This window comes from Macaca nemestrina, chromosome 17, assembly GCF_043159975.1.
Source record: "Macaca nemestrina isolate mMacNem1 chromosome 17, mMacNem.hap1, whole genome shotgun sequence".
NCBI lineage: Eukaryota > Metazoa > Chordata > Mammalia > Primates > Cercopithecidae > Macaca > Macaca nemestrina.
This window is the reverse complement of record NC_092141.1, coordinates 47,937,232-47,955,643: the sequence shown is the minus strand read 5'-3', so window position 1 is coordinate 47,955,643 and position 18,412 is coordinate 47,937,232. Positions and strand designations below refer to the sequence as shown.

The 18,412-nt window shown below is 34.6% G+C and overlaps 1 protein-coding gene across 15 annotated transcripts in view; it reads right to left on the bottom strand.

The window, feature by feature from the left end:
* LOC105476856 (BCAS3 microtubule associated cell migration factor) overlaps positions 1–18,412 on the bottom strand; it is a 710,244-nt gene that overhangs the window by 361,941 nt on the left and 329,891 nt on the right. For 11 of the 15 annotated variants that reach the window (XM_071082810.1, XM_071082809.1, XM_071082814.1 and 8 more), the window contains exon 17: positions 7,425–7,469. The exons of the other annotated variants lie outside the window; for them this stretch is intronic. In XM_071082810.1, coding sequence (XP_070938911.1) covers positions 7,425–7,469 — 45 coding nt within the window. The remainder of the gene's footprint in view (positions 1–7,424; positions 7,470–18,412) is intronic. 15 annotated transcript variants of the gene reach the window in all.

The following is an 18,412-nucleotide window of genomic DNA, read 5'->3' as shown; positions in this document are numbered from 1 at the left end:
TGTCACTGCCATTAAAAAGAAGTTGCTCTCCTCTGCTTCCACAAATAAGTTTTCATACTCAGCTTCTACTATTGACCTCACATCTTTTCAGTCCCTTATTTCTGTTCTCTTTTAGTTTATGAAGGGCTTCCCAAAGCAATTTTGCCAACCACCTTTGATAAATTATTTTCTCTAATTCATAAACCAGTAGCCTCATTGTGCACTGCTCAAGATGACAGCCCAGGTAGGAGACAATAATAACTAGAACTCTGATGTTCCCCTCTGCTAGTCAGCCTCCAACAGCAAACATTGGTTCCACTTTATTTTGCTCAATTTTTGATTCCCCTTCATCCTTTACTAAAGTATGGTGGGATGGGAAAGAGATAGTTTTGGAGTCAGGAAGAAACATGTAGTTGAATCCCAGTGCTGTCACCTCTGAGCTGTGTGACTTTTGGTTATTTAACCTCTCAGAGCTCAGACTACTAATATGTAAAATAGAAAGAGTAATACCTACTTCACAGGATTATTTTAATGATTATATTGTCTCAAAGCACTGTCCCCAGCTCATAGTAGCACCTGAGGACTTCTTAGGAGTGCAAGCAAATACTCATAGACCCCATCCCAGACCTACTAAATCAGAAACTCTGGGAATGGAGCCCAACAATCTGTGTTTTGAAACAAATCCTCCAGATGATTCTGATGCATGCTCAACTCTGAGAACCACTATATTAGACAAAGCAGGTAAAGTTCCCAGGGCAGTACTTTCCTATATCACAGTACTCAGCAAATACTAACTCTTCTATACGGCCCTCAGTCCTAACCTAATCTTCAAAAAAAATCAGACTTTGCTTTGGTAATCTCAGTTTCCCAGTTCCTATGACATTTTAAATAGTCTCTCAGACATCTTATTTCCTGAGAGTTGTTTTAACATCTTCCTCTAAGGAAGGCTAAGTCTGGATCAGAGGCAAATATGATTGGTCCCTTTGTCTCCCCACTTTGAACCAAATCCATAGAAATGCGTATTACTATATATGAAAGAAACCTCTTCTACCATTAATATTTCTTAAAACACTTCTCATTATTCCTGCAACAAAAAACATCCACGCCTAAAATGTCAACCAGTCACAGTGAGACTTCCCGTGACAGGGAATAAAGACATCGTTTTTAAATAAAAAGTTTCTGTGGGGAAATGAATCTGGCTCTATAAACTGTTTCACCTCTTCATACTTGCATCTGTCACAACTGCAATAAGCTGCCTCCAGAAAGGAAGACTCTCCTCTGCCCTATACCTGAACAAATATGCACCTTCCCGTGATATCTTGGTCATGGACATCAGAATTGTTCTTTCTGGTTATGATGTTCTCTGTTGCATTACCTGAGAATACAAGGTTTCTTTCAAAGTTTTTATTTCCATCACTAAACTACTATCATTGAACTGACAAATTCCTCTAACTGGTATCTTAGAGGTACCACTGGTTATTTTTTAACTCAGGAGTTTTGGGAGAATGGGGCTAGGGGAATGGGAGACAGAAGAGTATTGTAGAATTTTTTTGAAAGCAGTCTGCAATTGTGCGACTATGTGCTTTTACTAGAATCACCATCAGAGAACAAAGCTACTACAATGTACCAACAAGCTTCAATGGGACAAACTCAAAGCTCTTTGAAAATTACTGGATGTCATTGTTGTTGTTTTTAAATCATGTGGTAACAAGTGAGCATGCCTCTTCTTAAGAGAAAATATGGTCCCTCTGAAGTATGCATCCTAAACAGACTTAAAAATAGTTGCTTCCAGGCCAGATGGCAAACTTTCTAACATGATAATAAAAAGTAGAAAAATAGGCTGGGCACGGTGGCTCATGCCTGTAATCCCAGCACTTTGGGAGGCCGAGGAAGGCAGATCACAAGGTCAGGAGATCGAGAACATCCTGGCTAACACGGTGAAACCCCGTCTTTACTAAAAATACAAAAAAAAAAAAAAAAAAAATTAGCCGGGCATGGTGGCGGGCACCTGTAGTCCCAGCTACTCGGGAGGCTGAGGCAGGAGAATGGCGTGAACCCAGGAGGCGGAGCTTGCAGTGAGCCGAGATCGCGCCACTGCACTCCAGCCAGGGCGACAGAGCGAGACTCCGTCTCAAAAAAAAAAAAAAAAAAAGAGAGGACATCAATTTAGTTTCTTGACATACAAACAATATTCTTTGTATGTTTACTAGCTTACAGTCTAATCAGCTCATGTCAAAAGCTAAAATCTCTTATACATCTATAAGTTACATATAATTCTGTTTTGGAACACACAAGTAAAAAGCATCAACACAGTGTTATTTTTACATAAGCTCAGTATCTCCTAAAGAGAATAAGTATTTTATAGTAAAACTATGCTTAATTTCAGTAAAGAATTATCATTTTTATTCTTATATTTCATCATTTCTTTTTTCCTCTCATAGGGCCTTAAATTCCATTAGTAAAAGTCTGTGTTTATTAAGGCGTCAAAGGAGTTTTCACCCTGAAAATAACTTGCTATCTGCTACATAACATAGTGTTGTGTGTTGGGTATGAAGCATATTGGGTAAACACATTCATATCAAGTTATTTCTATCATCAATCTATAATCTGGAATGATTGTGGTATTTCAGCAAAATAAAAGCATAAAAATATGTGCGTGTCTTTAAGATTTGCAGAGGAATAAAAAGGAGAAATAATCTAATAAAAAGAGCGTTATGAATAAAATATCTTCTATGGGATACATTCAAAGTTAGAAATTTTAACTTGGGTTCAATCTGCCCTTCATCCTAAGTTTTTAAAAGTCCAAGAAAGCTTGGCAGAAGTAGAAGGGCTTTTCTAGCAATATGCCAGTGACATACCACGTATGAACTTTTCCACAAAGACCTAGAATATTTCTATCACAAAATAACCTTTTGTTGATGGAAAGATAAAACATTGAAAAATGATACATATGTGAATGTATTAGAAAAGTGCTAGCTTTGTATATTATGTAAATTTACAGATAGGTGACCCAATCCTCATAGGAAAGAACTCCAATGCTAACCTTTTTTTCTGTCTTATTCTCAACATCTCCCTTTTTCCTCCAAAAGGGGTCTTTAAAAAATCTCATTACAGAACATCTGCAAGTTTAGAAAGAATTTCTCTGGGTGTCTGGATGCCTTCTCTCATTTATTTAATTATTTATTAAGTTAATAATACAATTATATAAAAATATTTAAATTTATATTGGTGCCCAAAAGTTTAACTGTATTGATTATGTGGACTCATCCATTTTTTAAAAATGGTTATACATGACAACAAGACATACTCCTGATGGACTCCTTTCTACTGATAATTCCTGCTCCTTTAACTACCCTTAGCTTTTCATACATAACCCCATGTTCAATAATTTTTAAAAATTTGACTTAACTTCTGAGCAAAAAATAAAAGAAAAACGGAATGAATCCAACTTTCCGTATCTCAGAAAAAATGACAATCATAAAACATCATATTTACTAAGCCTGATACAAATCAATGTAATCAAAAGAAAAACACACAAGCAAACAAAAAAAACCAAATAACCAAATTAACAAATAAGATGCTAAATTAAAAATCAGGGGTGTAACTCTTTGTCATTTCTTGTGAGGAAACGCTTAACTGTCTAACCATAGAACGAGAATCATTTTCACTGCAATCAGAAGAAGTTGTAGGGATATTAACATTACTAGGACTTCAAAAATATTTGCAAAGGCTACTGAAGTTCCCCATTTTTCTTCCCTTGGGCTTTATACGTAATCCAGCCAGGTCAACATATTGAATTTCTCTGGCCTATTTTTTCTCCACATTCAACTGCAAAGAGAAAAAAAAAAGAGTACAAAATTCTAACGATATCTGCTTAAAAACTACAGGACAATGATCTCCATCTGAATAGGACAGATGTGAAGTATCTGTGGACAGCATGATAAGCAGCAATGTGCTCCAGTGCCTTGTGTAGAAGGACACAAGCATGGAAGGAGCTAACATGAGACAGAAGCACCGTTTCTTTTCATTTTTAAAACATAAAAGAATAGCCAATGTTTCAGTTTAAATGTAAGACCCAATATTGATCTAAGTATTACAAGTGGTATAACAGCTTTCTATAAAAGAAGAAAAAATATTCTTTATATTCTTTTAGAAGTTTTCTCTCATTCTCAATCTTAGTTTCTAAAATAAGACCTAAATGGGAAAACTGGAAGCATTTTATTTCAAAGAACTAAAGATATTAATAATCTGTCTAAAATTATTCTATTCTTTCATAAATTTTTCTTAAAGGTCTAACAGATTTGTGTAAATGTGGCAGGTAAGAATAAATTCTCCTCTCCATACAAATTGTACCTTTCAAAAAATAAAATCATAAAATTTTAAAATAATTAAGAGAACAAGATTAGTTTTACATGAACTGTTTATATCTTGATCAAAACTCTTAGAAAATGCTAGTTAAAACTTTATAAAATAATATGAAAATTGTAATTCTTTAAAATTTACCCCTATAAAATATGAAGACATTTTAGGAGGAAGAAATATACTCATATAGACTACCCATTGTCTACCTGTCATGTATATTTTTTGATAAGCAATTCAAAAATAACAGTAGCTTAAATACTGCATGCAGATTCGGAGCTTGATACATTCCTATTTATTTGTAATATTGAAAGCAAAATTCAGATTCAAAAATTCACACTGGAATTATTTATCTTAAATTCCTACGTTAAAAAAACGTATGTTACATGTATAATTCTTTTGTATTATTTTATATAGTCATCCAAACTCAAATATCCTAGTTAAACTAACCTAGACGACACATAATACCAGGGAAGTCCAAAGTGACTAAAATGTTGAAGACGCATAGTTTACTTTTGAACAAGCTTATGTTGTTACCAAAGGGAACGACTTTATTTTATAACTGACTCATCTGAAAGTACATGAATGTAAAGGACTAAACCTGTTTAATGGAGAATAAAGAACTGGCAGAAATTGGGATATACCAAAAGCAAATTCTTAGCTAAGTGTTAACATTGCAACTTGAAACTAATAAAAAGTTTGTAGAAAATTTACATTTCATTTTAAAATCTCATTTTTCATCCAAAATACCTATACTACCCTATAACTGGATATACTAAAAACATATTTATTTAGCATAATGTTTTATTTCAGAACAGTAAATAAAAACATTCTCAGATTGAATGCTAAATAACATGGAAAAATAGCAAAAACTATTAAAACAAAGGAGCTCTTATAAACAACATGGAAGAAGTTGTCAAATTTATATTCATTTGCTGCCTTAATTTGAGGTTTCATTAAGATCTTAATGGAAAAAACATGCACCACTGAGAAAGTAACATTTTAAAGAAGGACCTTTTAGTCTAGTATAAGTGACTAAAAATGAGTTTCTTGTGAGCTAACGATGGCATCAAACAAACCACAAAGCAGTCTTCTAAAAGACAGGCAATGATTTAAAAGTCTACTATATTTCATATATCCCTTTCTTTAATCTGGCTCTTTTAATCTTGTTTCAACCTCAAATCATTTCTGGTTGACAAGTGCTTTTGCTTAAATGTGAGGAGCACACAAGCTGTTGGAGGAATGAGCTTTACTTACTTAACATACAACAGTTGTTATTCCATCTTTTACTTCTATGCAAAACTTCAATCTTTATTAACATACTAAAACTCCTTGCTTTGTACTTAGAAGAATTTATCCCAAAATGGAATTTAATTCTAAGTTTACTCTACAAAGAAATTCTGTCATATGTTGAATGTGGCATTTAAAATTCACTGATCACTGGAAGGCTCATAAGTAAGATCTGTGTATCTTATTTGTTTTTAGAAGACATCTGGTTAACAAAATGAATAAAGATTGACCTTCATGAGATTTATATTCATATATATCCTGAATTTGTTTAGAATAGTTTTGAAAACTGTGCCTAATTATAGTTTTCAAGGAGGAAAATTTTATGTTGATTTGTTTTATGTCACCTATTCTTAAGTGATAACAAAATTTTCCGATCTTCCTATGGCATATAAACATTGAAATAAGTTTGTGTCAAATAATAATTAACCTTAAAGAACTATTTAAGCTATTTTCTGTCCAAGAGAAAAAAAATATTGGATAGTTGAGTTTGGATGACTATATAAAATAATATAAAAGAATACTTTTTTTAACATAGGAATTTAGGATAAATAATTCCAGTGTGAATTTTTGAATCTGAATTTTGCTTTCAATATTACAAATAAATAGGAATATATCAACAATGAATGTTTTTTCTAGTGTAATAGAACAGTATGAACAATCCCCAGTCAACAGTTATGAGAACTACACATATTATGTGCAGAACTCTTTTCAGTATTCTGACTAAATTGATAAAATTAATATAGCTTACATTTCTCAAAACTTCACACTGGTTAACATATCCTTAAAAGTGAAAAACATAATCTAATTTAAAGAAGCTTCTTTTGAAACATGGTATTTTTCCCTGAAACTGGAAAAGAAACAGTGGTAGCAGCTAATATTTACTGCACATTTACTATGTGCCAGGCACTGTTATATACTAACACATACTGAGATATGTATCAGTTTATTTAATACTCATAGTGAGTCCATTACGTAGGTACATTTAATACATAAGGAAATAAAAAATAGAAAGGTTTTAGAAAATTCCCCCTAAATCATATAGCTAGTAAGTGTGTGAATTGGGATCTAAGACCCACGCGGTCTGACTCTTAACCATTAAATCATTTATACCATTCTTAACAAATTCTACTTCCCATCTTTACATGAAAGTATTAAACATATTCTAATTCTTTTCTATGACCTTCCTGTCTAAGACTGACAAAGCTGTATTCTATGCATTGGTATGAAATAATTTATTAAATAATTAAGCTATGATGAGTATGGGCTAATAATTCAAAATAATAAATTATTTAGGAGGTTTTATGTAAAATATATATTTTGTCATTACGTAGCTTCTTAAATACCTAAACTATTCAAAAACACAAAACAAAAGGCAACAAAAACTTTATAAGGCGCTTTTGGTATACCTTAAATATATTTATATTTCAAAATAAGTCATGTCCTCAAATGCTATGCATGATATGTAGGGAACTTCTAATGCCATAATACTCAAAGCTTTAAACTTGGGTATTAGCCTTGTCTTGTAATATTTATGAGCATTAGGAGAGAATTCTTCTATTTAAAAACAATTCAACTGTTGTTGTTTTTTTTTTACTTTTTAAAGAATGAAGTGAAACCAAGAAAACCACTTTTCTAAAGCTTAAATATCAACATTCATGTTCCGTCTACAAATTATTCAGTAACTTGGTGCATCTATCTGTGATCACGCCATGCAATTGGAAATAAAACTACAAAACAAATTACTTTTTGAGAGTACAGCAAATGAATGAGGCATGCGGGACTGAACTGGAACTCACCATGGAGCTTTTATGGAAAAACACCCCGCTCCAAAGAGATAAGGCCTTCATGGAAAAGGGGGAAAAATGCAAAAAAATTAGAGAAAAACTCATTTAACATTAGCAAATACATGTATATCATACTGTTATAGAGTATGGATAAAAATAACTAAAAAATTAGTAATCATTTACAATTCTGCTGTACATACTGTCTGATATAACCAATGAACAAAATGATGTGTAGTAACAAGGCCCTTAATTTTCAGAGTTAGGGATTCAAAATTTTCTATTTCTCCCCCTTTTCTGGAGCACCCCTGTAGTATTTCTAAGTCAAAATAAAATAAAATTCACTGCTGAAGCCCTTTAAAACAAAGCATAAGTTAAATAGGATAACCAGATGGAAAAGAGTGAGATCAATAGCAACCAATGTGTGGCTGTGTGACACAAAATGGTTAAAATTAGCTAAAAAAGACTGGATAAAAAATTTGACATGACATTGTCCACTTTTCACTGGTTCCAGTCCCAGAACCACAGAAAGAGGCACATATTTTTCAAGTTGCTTATTTATTATATGTTGAATTGTATATTGTTGGTCAAAGGAAAAAACACTAAGTACAACTAGTATAATTTTTCTCTATTTTTGATCATAATCCAGGAAATTAGGATGTCTCTTAATAGTGGTATAAGAGGTTAGCTTCCTTTACCGGGTCTGCACTAGGTTAGGTTAGCACACAGTAAACTAAAGCTACCATCACGTGTTTTAAATACAACTGGGATATAAAGTAAGACTTCAATGTTATACATATTTATTCTCAAAATTCTGTTCCCAGCATTTAAGATATGCCATGCATATCTGCACAGAAAGAAAACTGAGTGATTTAATGACATCCAAACCAAATGGCACTGTAACATTTGACATTTGGAAGCCATAACAAACGGAGGAGAAAAGCGCATTGGTAAAATGTGGGTATTTCCTTCTTCAAAATTGGTTCTAGAATTAAAAAAAAAAAAAAAATCCTGCTGATTAGCCTTAACTTTTTCCTAGTAAACTGAGTATATTTGACCAGAAAGCAAAACTTGAGAAAAATGTTTTCACAACAGTGAGTACAATTTTGAGGCCTGAAGCGCATTGTATACAAAGAAAGGAATACAGACAGAAGAAACTGAGGTAGAAGGAAAAACGGGACAGATAAAACATAAAACAAAATTTTAGAGATGATGCTAGTGCCAAGCAAGGATAGCTCTCTCTCAGTTAGTAATAAGAACATACCCAGCAATACGATGGCAGCATCCACATTTAAAATACTAGATTTTAAACTTTTTTGACTGTGAACCCACAGAAATACATTTTAAGATATAAGCTGGTATGTGCATGAGTACACATAAACAAGACTGAAGCAATAATTTAATGAGTGTGTTATTTGTAATAAACACTATTACTTAATAATTTAATGAATGCATTATTTGTAATAAACATTACTATTTTTTATTTCAGTGTTTTATAAACATTAATGTTGGGATTATGTTACAATGCAGATAAAGGCATATTCTAACACAGTGCATCTGGCTGGGATCTGAGATTCTGTATTTCCAATAAGCTCCTAGGTAACAGTAATGCTGCTGGTCCGCAGAACCAGTGGCAGAATTGCATTTTATTCTATTCTACTTCATTAAAGAAAAAAAAAAATGTTGGCCATAATCTTCTTATATGATTTCATGACTAATTACCTCCAAACCAAAATGTTACTAGAGCTCAGCTTGCAGTTTGACAAACACAGATTTAAATAACTAAAACTACTTGAAGAGTACAATCTCTCAACTGAACAGTGAGCCTCTTCTGAAACGACAGGAAAAGGAATGGTTCAAGCTATTCCTATATGCCTACAAATACCTCTAAAACGAAGAGGTTTTTGTTGTCACACAGTATACAACTTCTCTTAATTTTACCTAATTAGGAAAGACACCTGAAATAACCAAATTGTCCAAACGATTCTGACAAAAGTGACTGTAAGCTGGAACATCCAGGCTTACATTGCTCTTTAGTGTATATTGTACCTACTCAGGGTAGTCTCCCATCTCATCCAGAACAGCAGCATACTGATTTATCATAAAGAATTTAGAAGTTTACCTTAGTCCTTATTACTTAAAAGGTTTCTCCATTGATTGCAAAAACCAAACAAGCAAAAATGAAACAAAAACTTCAAGTGTTGAAATACTCAAAAGACCACCTGATATTCCCTACCTGTAGCGTCAGTAAATACCTTTCTTCCAGGTTTAGGTTTCCTTTTATGTAAAAAGGAAATATATGTTAGCCAAAGAAAAATACAGAAACTTAAAAAAAAAGAAAAAAGAAAAAAAAACCTCTAGATTTTCCTTTCCAGGCAGTAACATGTTGCCAACAAGATTTCTCCAGTGACTTCCTTGTCCCATGACCCTAAAATGCACCATAAAACTCCAGACACTGTAGTTTGCAGGCCTGTACTAAATAAATAACATCATTGTTAAGTTTGAAGACAATAAGGTTCACTATTCACAATTTGACCCACTTGTATTAGTTTAAAGTTATCCTACTTCAATCAAACTAGGATTCACTGGCTAACAGAACTCAAGGAGAAAGGGGGCTGGAGAGACAAGGTGAGAACCTGGTTTAGCATGTACACTTGGCATGTATAAAATCTATACTCACCCACCTCTGGCCTAGTCCTACAAGCTAGACCTCTCCCATATACACGTAAAAGAAGATCCACAAACTCCAAAGAATTATAGTGACTGATGTAATTACTATCTTTGTAAGGGTAGTGTCAGCTGTTCTTTTGAAATGTGCCTGCTTCATCTTTCCTCAGCAGCAAAGGAATGAAAATATAAAGTCACGAACTACAAATCCATGACCCAGCTGTCTTCACCTATGACTTCCCTCTCCCCTCCCAAAAGTTCACAGCTGTAGTATTGTATTAAAGCGAGATGAGGGTGGAAAGAAAAAAGATAATATGAGTGGGAGTGTATACTGAATGAAATATTCTCTGTATTAACACAGGCAACCCAAATTACTATATTCAAATCTGAATAATTGGTGTTTTCCAATCACCACTAAATTTTAGCAGGCGTAACAATCCTGCCATATAAAAGCTACTCAATTTGTCATAATTACACCCCTTCTGAGCTGAATTCTGATTTTTAAATCTCAGGAAAATGTGGTAAAGAGACTAAAAATCCAGAAATATTATAGACTTATGTATAGGCCACCGTGAAATGACCTAGCCATTAGTTCTCAAAGGGTTTCTTCAGGAGACTCCCAGAAGATAGGAAAGAATTATGTTTTATAATATACCATAACACCATGTAAGTCATTCAACTGACTCATTTTGTTGAATGCCACATGGTACCACAAAGTCTTCAATCTTACTAGCTGAAAACAAGGCAAATATGAATAATTTTTTTAATATGAGAAAAAAGTAAAACTAGATTTGATTTGAAATCCTCCAATCCTCTATAATCTGTTCAATTTCAATTAATCATGTCCTAAGACAATTCAGGCACTGCCACAGAACAGACATCAGAATGAGCCTATATAAATATTAAAATAAACAGAGATGAAGCAGAGAAAAAGCTATACAACATTGTCAAATATTGAAACAGAGCCATATTTCTCTAAAAATAAATTCTAGGGACGCTAATGACTTCTAAATTCTGTGTGCCCTTTGTTAAAACAACAACTGAAGTAAACTCGCATTTCCCACGTGCATCTCAGTAAATTATTCCTAATATCATTTTTAAGTTCTACTTTGAATTTTTCATTAATTTTAATTGCTCCCTACCAAAGAGACCTATGGTATTATTGGTAGTCAACTATTGATCTGCAGGGGAAACCGAAGCTAAAACAGACAAGTGTCTAATTTGAGATACACATGATACCCAATTTTAAATGACAAACTCAAGATTTAGAAGATTTTCATTAGCAGTCTGGGCATGGTAGCTCATGCCTATAATTCCAGCACTTTGGGAGGCTAAGGCAGGACTGATTGAGGGTAGGAGTTCAAGACTAGCCTGGGCAATATAGCAAGACCTCATCTCTACAAAACATTTAAAAAAATTAGCCGGGTGCGGTGACATTTGCCTGTAGTGCCAGCTACTCAGGAGGTTGAAGCAGGATGATCACTTGAGCCCAGGAGTTTGAAGATACAGCAAACTACAATCACACTACTACACTTGAGCCTGGGTGACTTTTCATTAGGAAAAAAAACATTGATAATGTTAAAACATTGATAATGTTAAAATATGTGGCAAAAAAAGAGATTAACATAACATAAATGTCAAACTTCTGTAGAAATTTATGCCTGCTGACTTTTAAAACTATGGTATAGGCCAGGTATGGTGGCTCACGCCTGTAATCCCAACACTTTGGGAGGCTGAGGCAGGTGTATCACGAGGTCAAGAGATCAAGACCATCCTGGCTAACATGGTGAAACCCCATCTCTACTAAAAATACAAAAAAATTAGTCGGGCATGGTGGCGGGTGCCTGTAGTCCCAGCTACTTGGGAGGCTGTGGCAGGAGAATGGCGTGAACCTGGGAGGTGGAGCTTGCAGTGAGCTGAGATCATGCTACTGCTCTCCAGCCTGGGCTACAGAGCAAGGAAACTCCATATCAAAAAAAAAAAAAAAAAAGAGAGAGAGAGAGAGAGATACACATACACACATATATAGTATATAGTAGACATCATCCAAAAAACATTCCCAGATTTATGATAACATGCAATGAACTATGGTGTGGTTTAAGTACTCCACTGATTTAGCAGAAAAATTGGAACTCAAACTATGTTAAATATACTGCATATGTAGTCACATTCATATATATTCCAATGAAAATACGTTGTCCATTATTTAATATCTGGAACCGAACATACATTGCTTAGTTATGAAGAACTGGTAGTTACATAAGGCAGAGACATGAGGTGGGGAATTACCCAAGCTATTATATCTCTATCTGGTGGGTCTTTCTCCAAATATTTCCAATTTAATTCTCCAAACTTTGCCTATAAAGTTTAGGGCTCAGGCCAAACTGTGTAAATAAGCCAAGGTGTACCTAACTGAATTAAAATAAGGAATAGAACTTCTGCAAGGCCTAGCATATGCCAAAATCATTTACTTGCATAGCCAAGTCTGATGGTAGATTTGGTCTACAAATATCAACTGGATGTGTCTGATTAAATGCTATTTAATGCTTCCATTTAATATCATTTAAAAGCATCTATGCTTTCTAAGTGGGGCCTGTGCTCATCAGCACTGGCTTACAGCTGCTCAACAGTCCTGAGACTCAGAAATGGGATCGAAGAACTGGTAGAAACTCATACATGATACGAATAAAAGATTATAATCCATATATATAAACTTTTTTTTCAGGTGAAGAAATTTACCTAGGACACACTAGCAAATAGGTGGTAGAACCCAGATGAGAAGAAGCCAGGGCCTCAGACTCCTAATTCAATATTTTTTCCACTAAATTACTTAACCTACCTCTACAGGGTGCATCTCAAAGGTCCTAATAACCACCTAAATGGTCACAAAGAAATGAATATACATGGCCGGGCGTGGTGGTTCATGCCTATAATCCCAGCACTTTGGAAGGGTGAGGCAGTTGGATCACTTAAGACCAGGAGTTCAAGACCAGCTTGGGAAACATAGAGAAACCCAATCTCTACAAAAAATACAAAAATTAGCCAGGCATGGTGGTGCACACCCACCTGTAGTCCCAGCTACTTGGGAGGCTGAGGCAAGAGAATCACTTGAGCCCAGGAGGCAGAGGTTGCAGTGGGCGGAGATCACACACCACTGCACTCCAGCCTGGCTGACAGAGCAAGACTCTGTCTCAAAAAAAAAAAAAAAAAAAGAAAGAAAAGAAATGAGTAAATATAAAGATGGGGAGGGGAAAGAAATTAGGAGCTACTTCCATTTAAGGAAAAGGAAACCTACGAGAGAGCAAATCATCCCATGTTTACTTCACAAAAAGTGGTCTACCTAGTACGAGCAAGGAAGTAACTTCATTTTCAATTTTAGTATTTTTTATTCCCATGGAACTACCTATCATGACTTCCTTTCGAAATTTACTGTTCTTTGCCTGTGTCCATGAAATAATTTGTATATATAAATAATTTTAGATCTAAGCAGATAAAAGTAAGCTCATTGATGAACTTTTTTTGTGAATCGTTACATAGAAAATATTTTTTAAAACTTGATCACTCACTTGATAATGCCAAACATCTATGAAATGCTGCTAATAAATCCCTACTACAAAAACCTAACATCCAAGATATGGAGCAACCTCTTAGCACCTAATTTCACTTGTAAAAGATTAGGAGAACTATTCTTACTTATATATGATAAGAACATGATGGATGTGATAACCTGGTCTTTTTAAACCTCCAGTCTTAAACTGAAAGAAAACAGAGCCTGGTTGAATGGGTGATTATTGGAGCCAAATAATTTCCAACACTTCTTTTACCTCCATCAATGTATACTGTCATAGAGTTAAGCAGCAGCTGTTGCCAAAACAGGCCTTACTACCTCCAAGTGCTGCTTCAAGGTACTGAACAAGAAGGTGTAAATACATCTGTCTTCTGCTATTTGTAGCTCTACTGGCCTCATGTACGTCTTGCAGTGAGACAGATGGTCCCTGACACTGCACAGGCTTTCAGGCATATGTATTTGCAAACATAAGAAGGCAGATGTTGAATATGGTAAACACACGATTTGTCCCCTTAAGGTTTAAGTTGAGGCTTCTATCTCAATTTGGATATTTAATTACTGGATCCTAGAAATCTTTAGAAATCTCTACTTTAGAAATATAACACTTTATGGTTATTTTATGACTATGTGCAAAATACTTCGGACATAGACCAAGTGGAAACTTATCTAACCTAAGTACATAATTTTACCAACTACATTATCAGGTATATTGAAAACAGAATATAATTTACCTGTCTATAAGTGGGTCACTCTGGGTTCTCTTTCTACATAAGCCATGTCACATACTTCTTGTTGATTTTATTTTAAAAATACTGGGAAAAGAATTTTATAAAATCAAAGCTTGAGGAAATGAGAATTTACAGAATAAAAAGAGACACGGAAAATGAAAACTCTCATGTGCTCATCACCCTGGTGACGTTAATGGAGCCATCAGATTTCTCAGCAAATACAGTAAAATTTAATGTCAATAATTAATGGAAATTAGCTAACTCCAGTCTTAAGAATTTGTCATAGTAAAAAAAAATTTAATAAAATAAATATAGGCTTTAAAATCTAATACGATAAAAGCTAATGGGATGAAATATTGTCTGAGATCTGCTTCAAAACTCAGCATATGGCAAAAATGAAAATTCACAGAATATATTTGGTTCTCACAAATCAAATATTACTTTTAACAAGGCAAAATACATGTATTTTAGTGAAAATGTTAAATTTTAAGATAATAAAATCATATATTATATTCTGAAAACTTTATGATTAAATGTTTGGATAACTTATAGTAAAAGAATGATCAGAAAAGTCAATAGTAGTTTCCAAGTATAATCAACAAACTCTTCAGAGAGTGGCTAAAGGAGCGTTCCCCAACCTTTGTGACACCAGGAACAGGTTTCATGGAAGTGTCACCTCAGATCATGAGGCATTAGATTCTCATAAGGAGCGTGCAACCTAGGTCCCTCGCATGTGTAGTTCACAACAATAGGGTTTGCACTCTTACGAGAATCTAAAGCTGCCACTGATCTGACAGGAGGCAGAGCTCAGGCGGTGATGCTCACTCACCTGTTGTTCACCCCCTGCTGTGCGGCTCAGTTCCTAACAGGCCAGGGACTGGTACCAGTCTGTGGCCCAGGGGTTGGGGACCTCTGGCTTAAGGATATTGAATCTTGTCATCTAGCAACAGTCAAGTATAAGTTATGATTGACCACTATCATCAAAGTCTTATCAGTTACTGGACTCTATATTAATAGGAAGGGATAAAAAATAGTAGATGGCAAGACAAAAAAGGAATAGTAGGTTGGGTAATTTGTAGTACACTAAAGCTATGCTACAAGTAGAAAATTCATTGTAGACAACAATTATGTGGAATTAAAAAAACTAATCAAATACGTTCAAGATCACTTCTTCTGATAAATGTACTACAGTTATATAAGAGAATGTCCATGCCTTTAGAAATTACACATTGAAGTATGTAGGAATAAGGGTATACTAAGTCTGCAACTTATTGTAAGACAATTAGGAAAAACGTAACATGTTAGTGTATACACAGGCAGAGGGAGAGAACGTGAATGGCGTGTTAGTGTATATTCAGGCAGAGGGAGAGAATATGAATGATAAAGCAAATAAGTTGATCTATTAACATTTGGGGCCGGGCGTGGTGGCTCATGCCTATAAAACTAGCACTTTGGGAGGCCAAGGCAGGTGGATCACTTGAGGTCAGGAATTCGAGACCAGCCTGGCCAACATGGCAAAATGAGCTGGGTGTGGTGGTGCACACCTGTAATCCCAGCTACTAGGGAGGCTGAAGCAGGAGAATTGCTTGAACCAGGGAAGCAGAGGAGGTTGCAGTGAGCCGAGATCACACTACTGCACTCCAGCCTGGGAGACAGAGCAAGACTATGTCAAAAAAAAAAAAAAAAAAAAAAAAAAATTGGGGAATTGGGGTATACAAGAATTCCTTTGGATAGTCTTGGAACATTTCTGTAAGTCTGAAACTATGTCACAAATAAATTAAAACCTAGTACTCATTGTGTGACAAGTATCTATTATTCTCTCTGAACACTTCAATACAAGGCATGCTAAAAAGAATTTGAAACCATGGCAGAAATGGAATGGTATGAATTGAGATACAAAGCCTAGTAAATAATATGATACAAGTATCTTTTTTTTTTTTTTTTTTGAGATGGAGTCTTGCTCTGTAGCCCGGGCTGGAGTGCAGTGGCTGGATCTCAGCTCACTGCAAGCTCCGCCTCCCGGGTTTACGCCATTCTCCTGCCTCAGCCTCCGGAGTAGCTGGGACTACAGGCGCCCGCCACCTCGCCCGGCTAGTTTTTTGTATTTTTAGTAGAGACGGGGTTTCACGGTGTTAGCCAGGATGGTCTCGATCTCCTGACCTCGTGATCCGCCCGTCTCGGCCTCCCAAAGTGCTGGGATTACAGGCTTGAGCCACCGCGCCCGGCCGATACAAGTATCTTAACTAACATTTGTTTCAAAGCATATAAAATAACTCAAATTGATAACACTTCCCTTATTAATAATTAAATTGTTCATAATACAACAGAATGCTCCAAAAATCTGAGAACAGAGAGCAAATTTTTATAAGAAAAGGAAACATAAGAATTTTATCTAAATTCATAATGTGTGGTAACACAGGAGGACACCAAATGACTAACAGTTTCTATTCATCTTAGTGTAGAGAGAAATGCAGTAGTAAGAGGGAGACAGAGAGAAAGAGAGCAAGAGATTTTATCTCCTTATGGAAAATTTCAAGTACTACATAAAAAAGTAGACTCAATTCCTATCCCTCTCCATAAATATTATGAATTAAATTCTAACATCATATCATTTTATGCACTAAACTTCAGTTACTATTTCAGAGATATATTTGGAGAAGCTCATTAGAAAAAGAGAGCTAATTCTTTGCATTATAAAACAGGACAGCTCTTATGTTAAAATTAAATAAACACACACCAGAAACAAAGCACTAGAATATGCTTTTATGATTCCAGGAGCCTTTTGAACCTTCTTAAATTTCCCTCACTCTGAATATAAAATTAAAATACAGAGAAACAATTTTGAGGATGGTTTCACTTAGATTCAGGAAAGACAGGCTAAAATCTGTAAGTACTTTGGAGAACTGTACAATGCTGGAGTGAATCAAGATGATACAGTTATGTACTGACTAACTTCAGTAAGTAAAAAAGAAACTTTAAAGTTATGATTCCAGATTTAGTCCCATTTTTTATTCTACATCACAGGAATGCAATATACAATGAAAAAATAACCTAATTGTCAATATAAAGGACATAACCTCTTTACTATTCACAGCTATTATTCTTAACTTATTTTAAAATAAACTAACAGAGGAAGAGAAAGTTGAAATCCAACTTAAGATTATACTTTTGTTGGACCCAAGGAGTTAAAAAGTTGAAAAAAATTAAAAAGATATACAGGCCAAATTATTGGTGCCTTAACATGTCTGATTTGGGATGAAGTTTTGCTAAAAAATACAGCAAATGCCACAGACTCAATTTTATGTCTGCATGCAGCAACAGGATCTCCCTATATACAAACACCACTCCACCTAGCTACAAGGTCAGTTTCTATGTTATGGTGATACCTGGAGGTCAAAGGCCTTATCCCTGAGACTACTGAGTATTTCTTCTCACAAAAGTGACCTCTGTAAACACATTAATACTGAACACAACAAAATTAAGATATATTGACATAGCAGCCAAATAATTTAATATATTCCTTTCATTGGAAAGAACTTGAGGACTGTTTGAGGCCAGACAGGGTTTTTGCCTGACTACTTTAATACAGAAATGTAAAAACATTGTTCCATTTCAAATTAGGTTAAACTTCAGCATTGCTCACTATGGAAAACAAGTAATTTGCCTATAAACATACACATTTTCTGATATAAAATGGATTTCCAGTGTTAACATACAATTGAATATCTAATAATATCTTAGACCTAGCAGTTTATTTTCAGGAACCTAATGAAGTGATAATCTTATATTCCTAAGGGGTAGCAAATTGCTAAAATAAGCAAAAATAAATCAAGTGAGTCATCGAAAGTCTTTAAGGAAGTTAATGACCAATCTTAATAAAGCCAAAATCTTAGTGCACTGGCTTTGAAAACTACCAATAACATCACATTGTCCTAACACTAACGACAGATTATTATATGTAAATTATATCTCAATAGAGATGATTTTTTTCAAAGTATTAAAAAGACGGTTGTCATCTAAGGTTCTCTCCGTATTTGTAT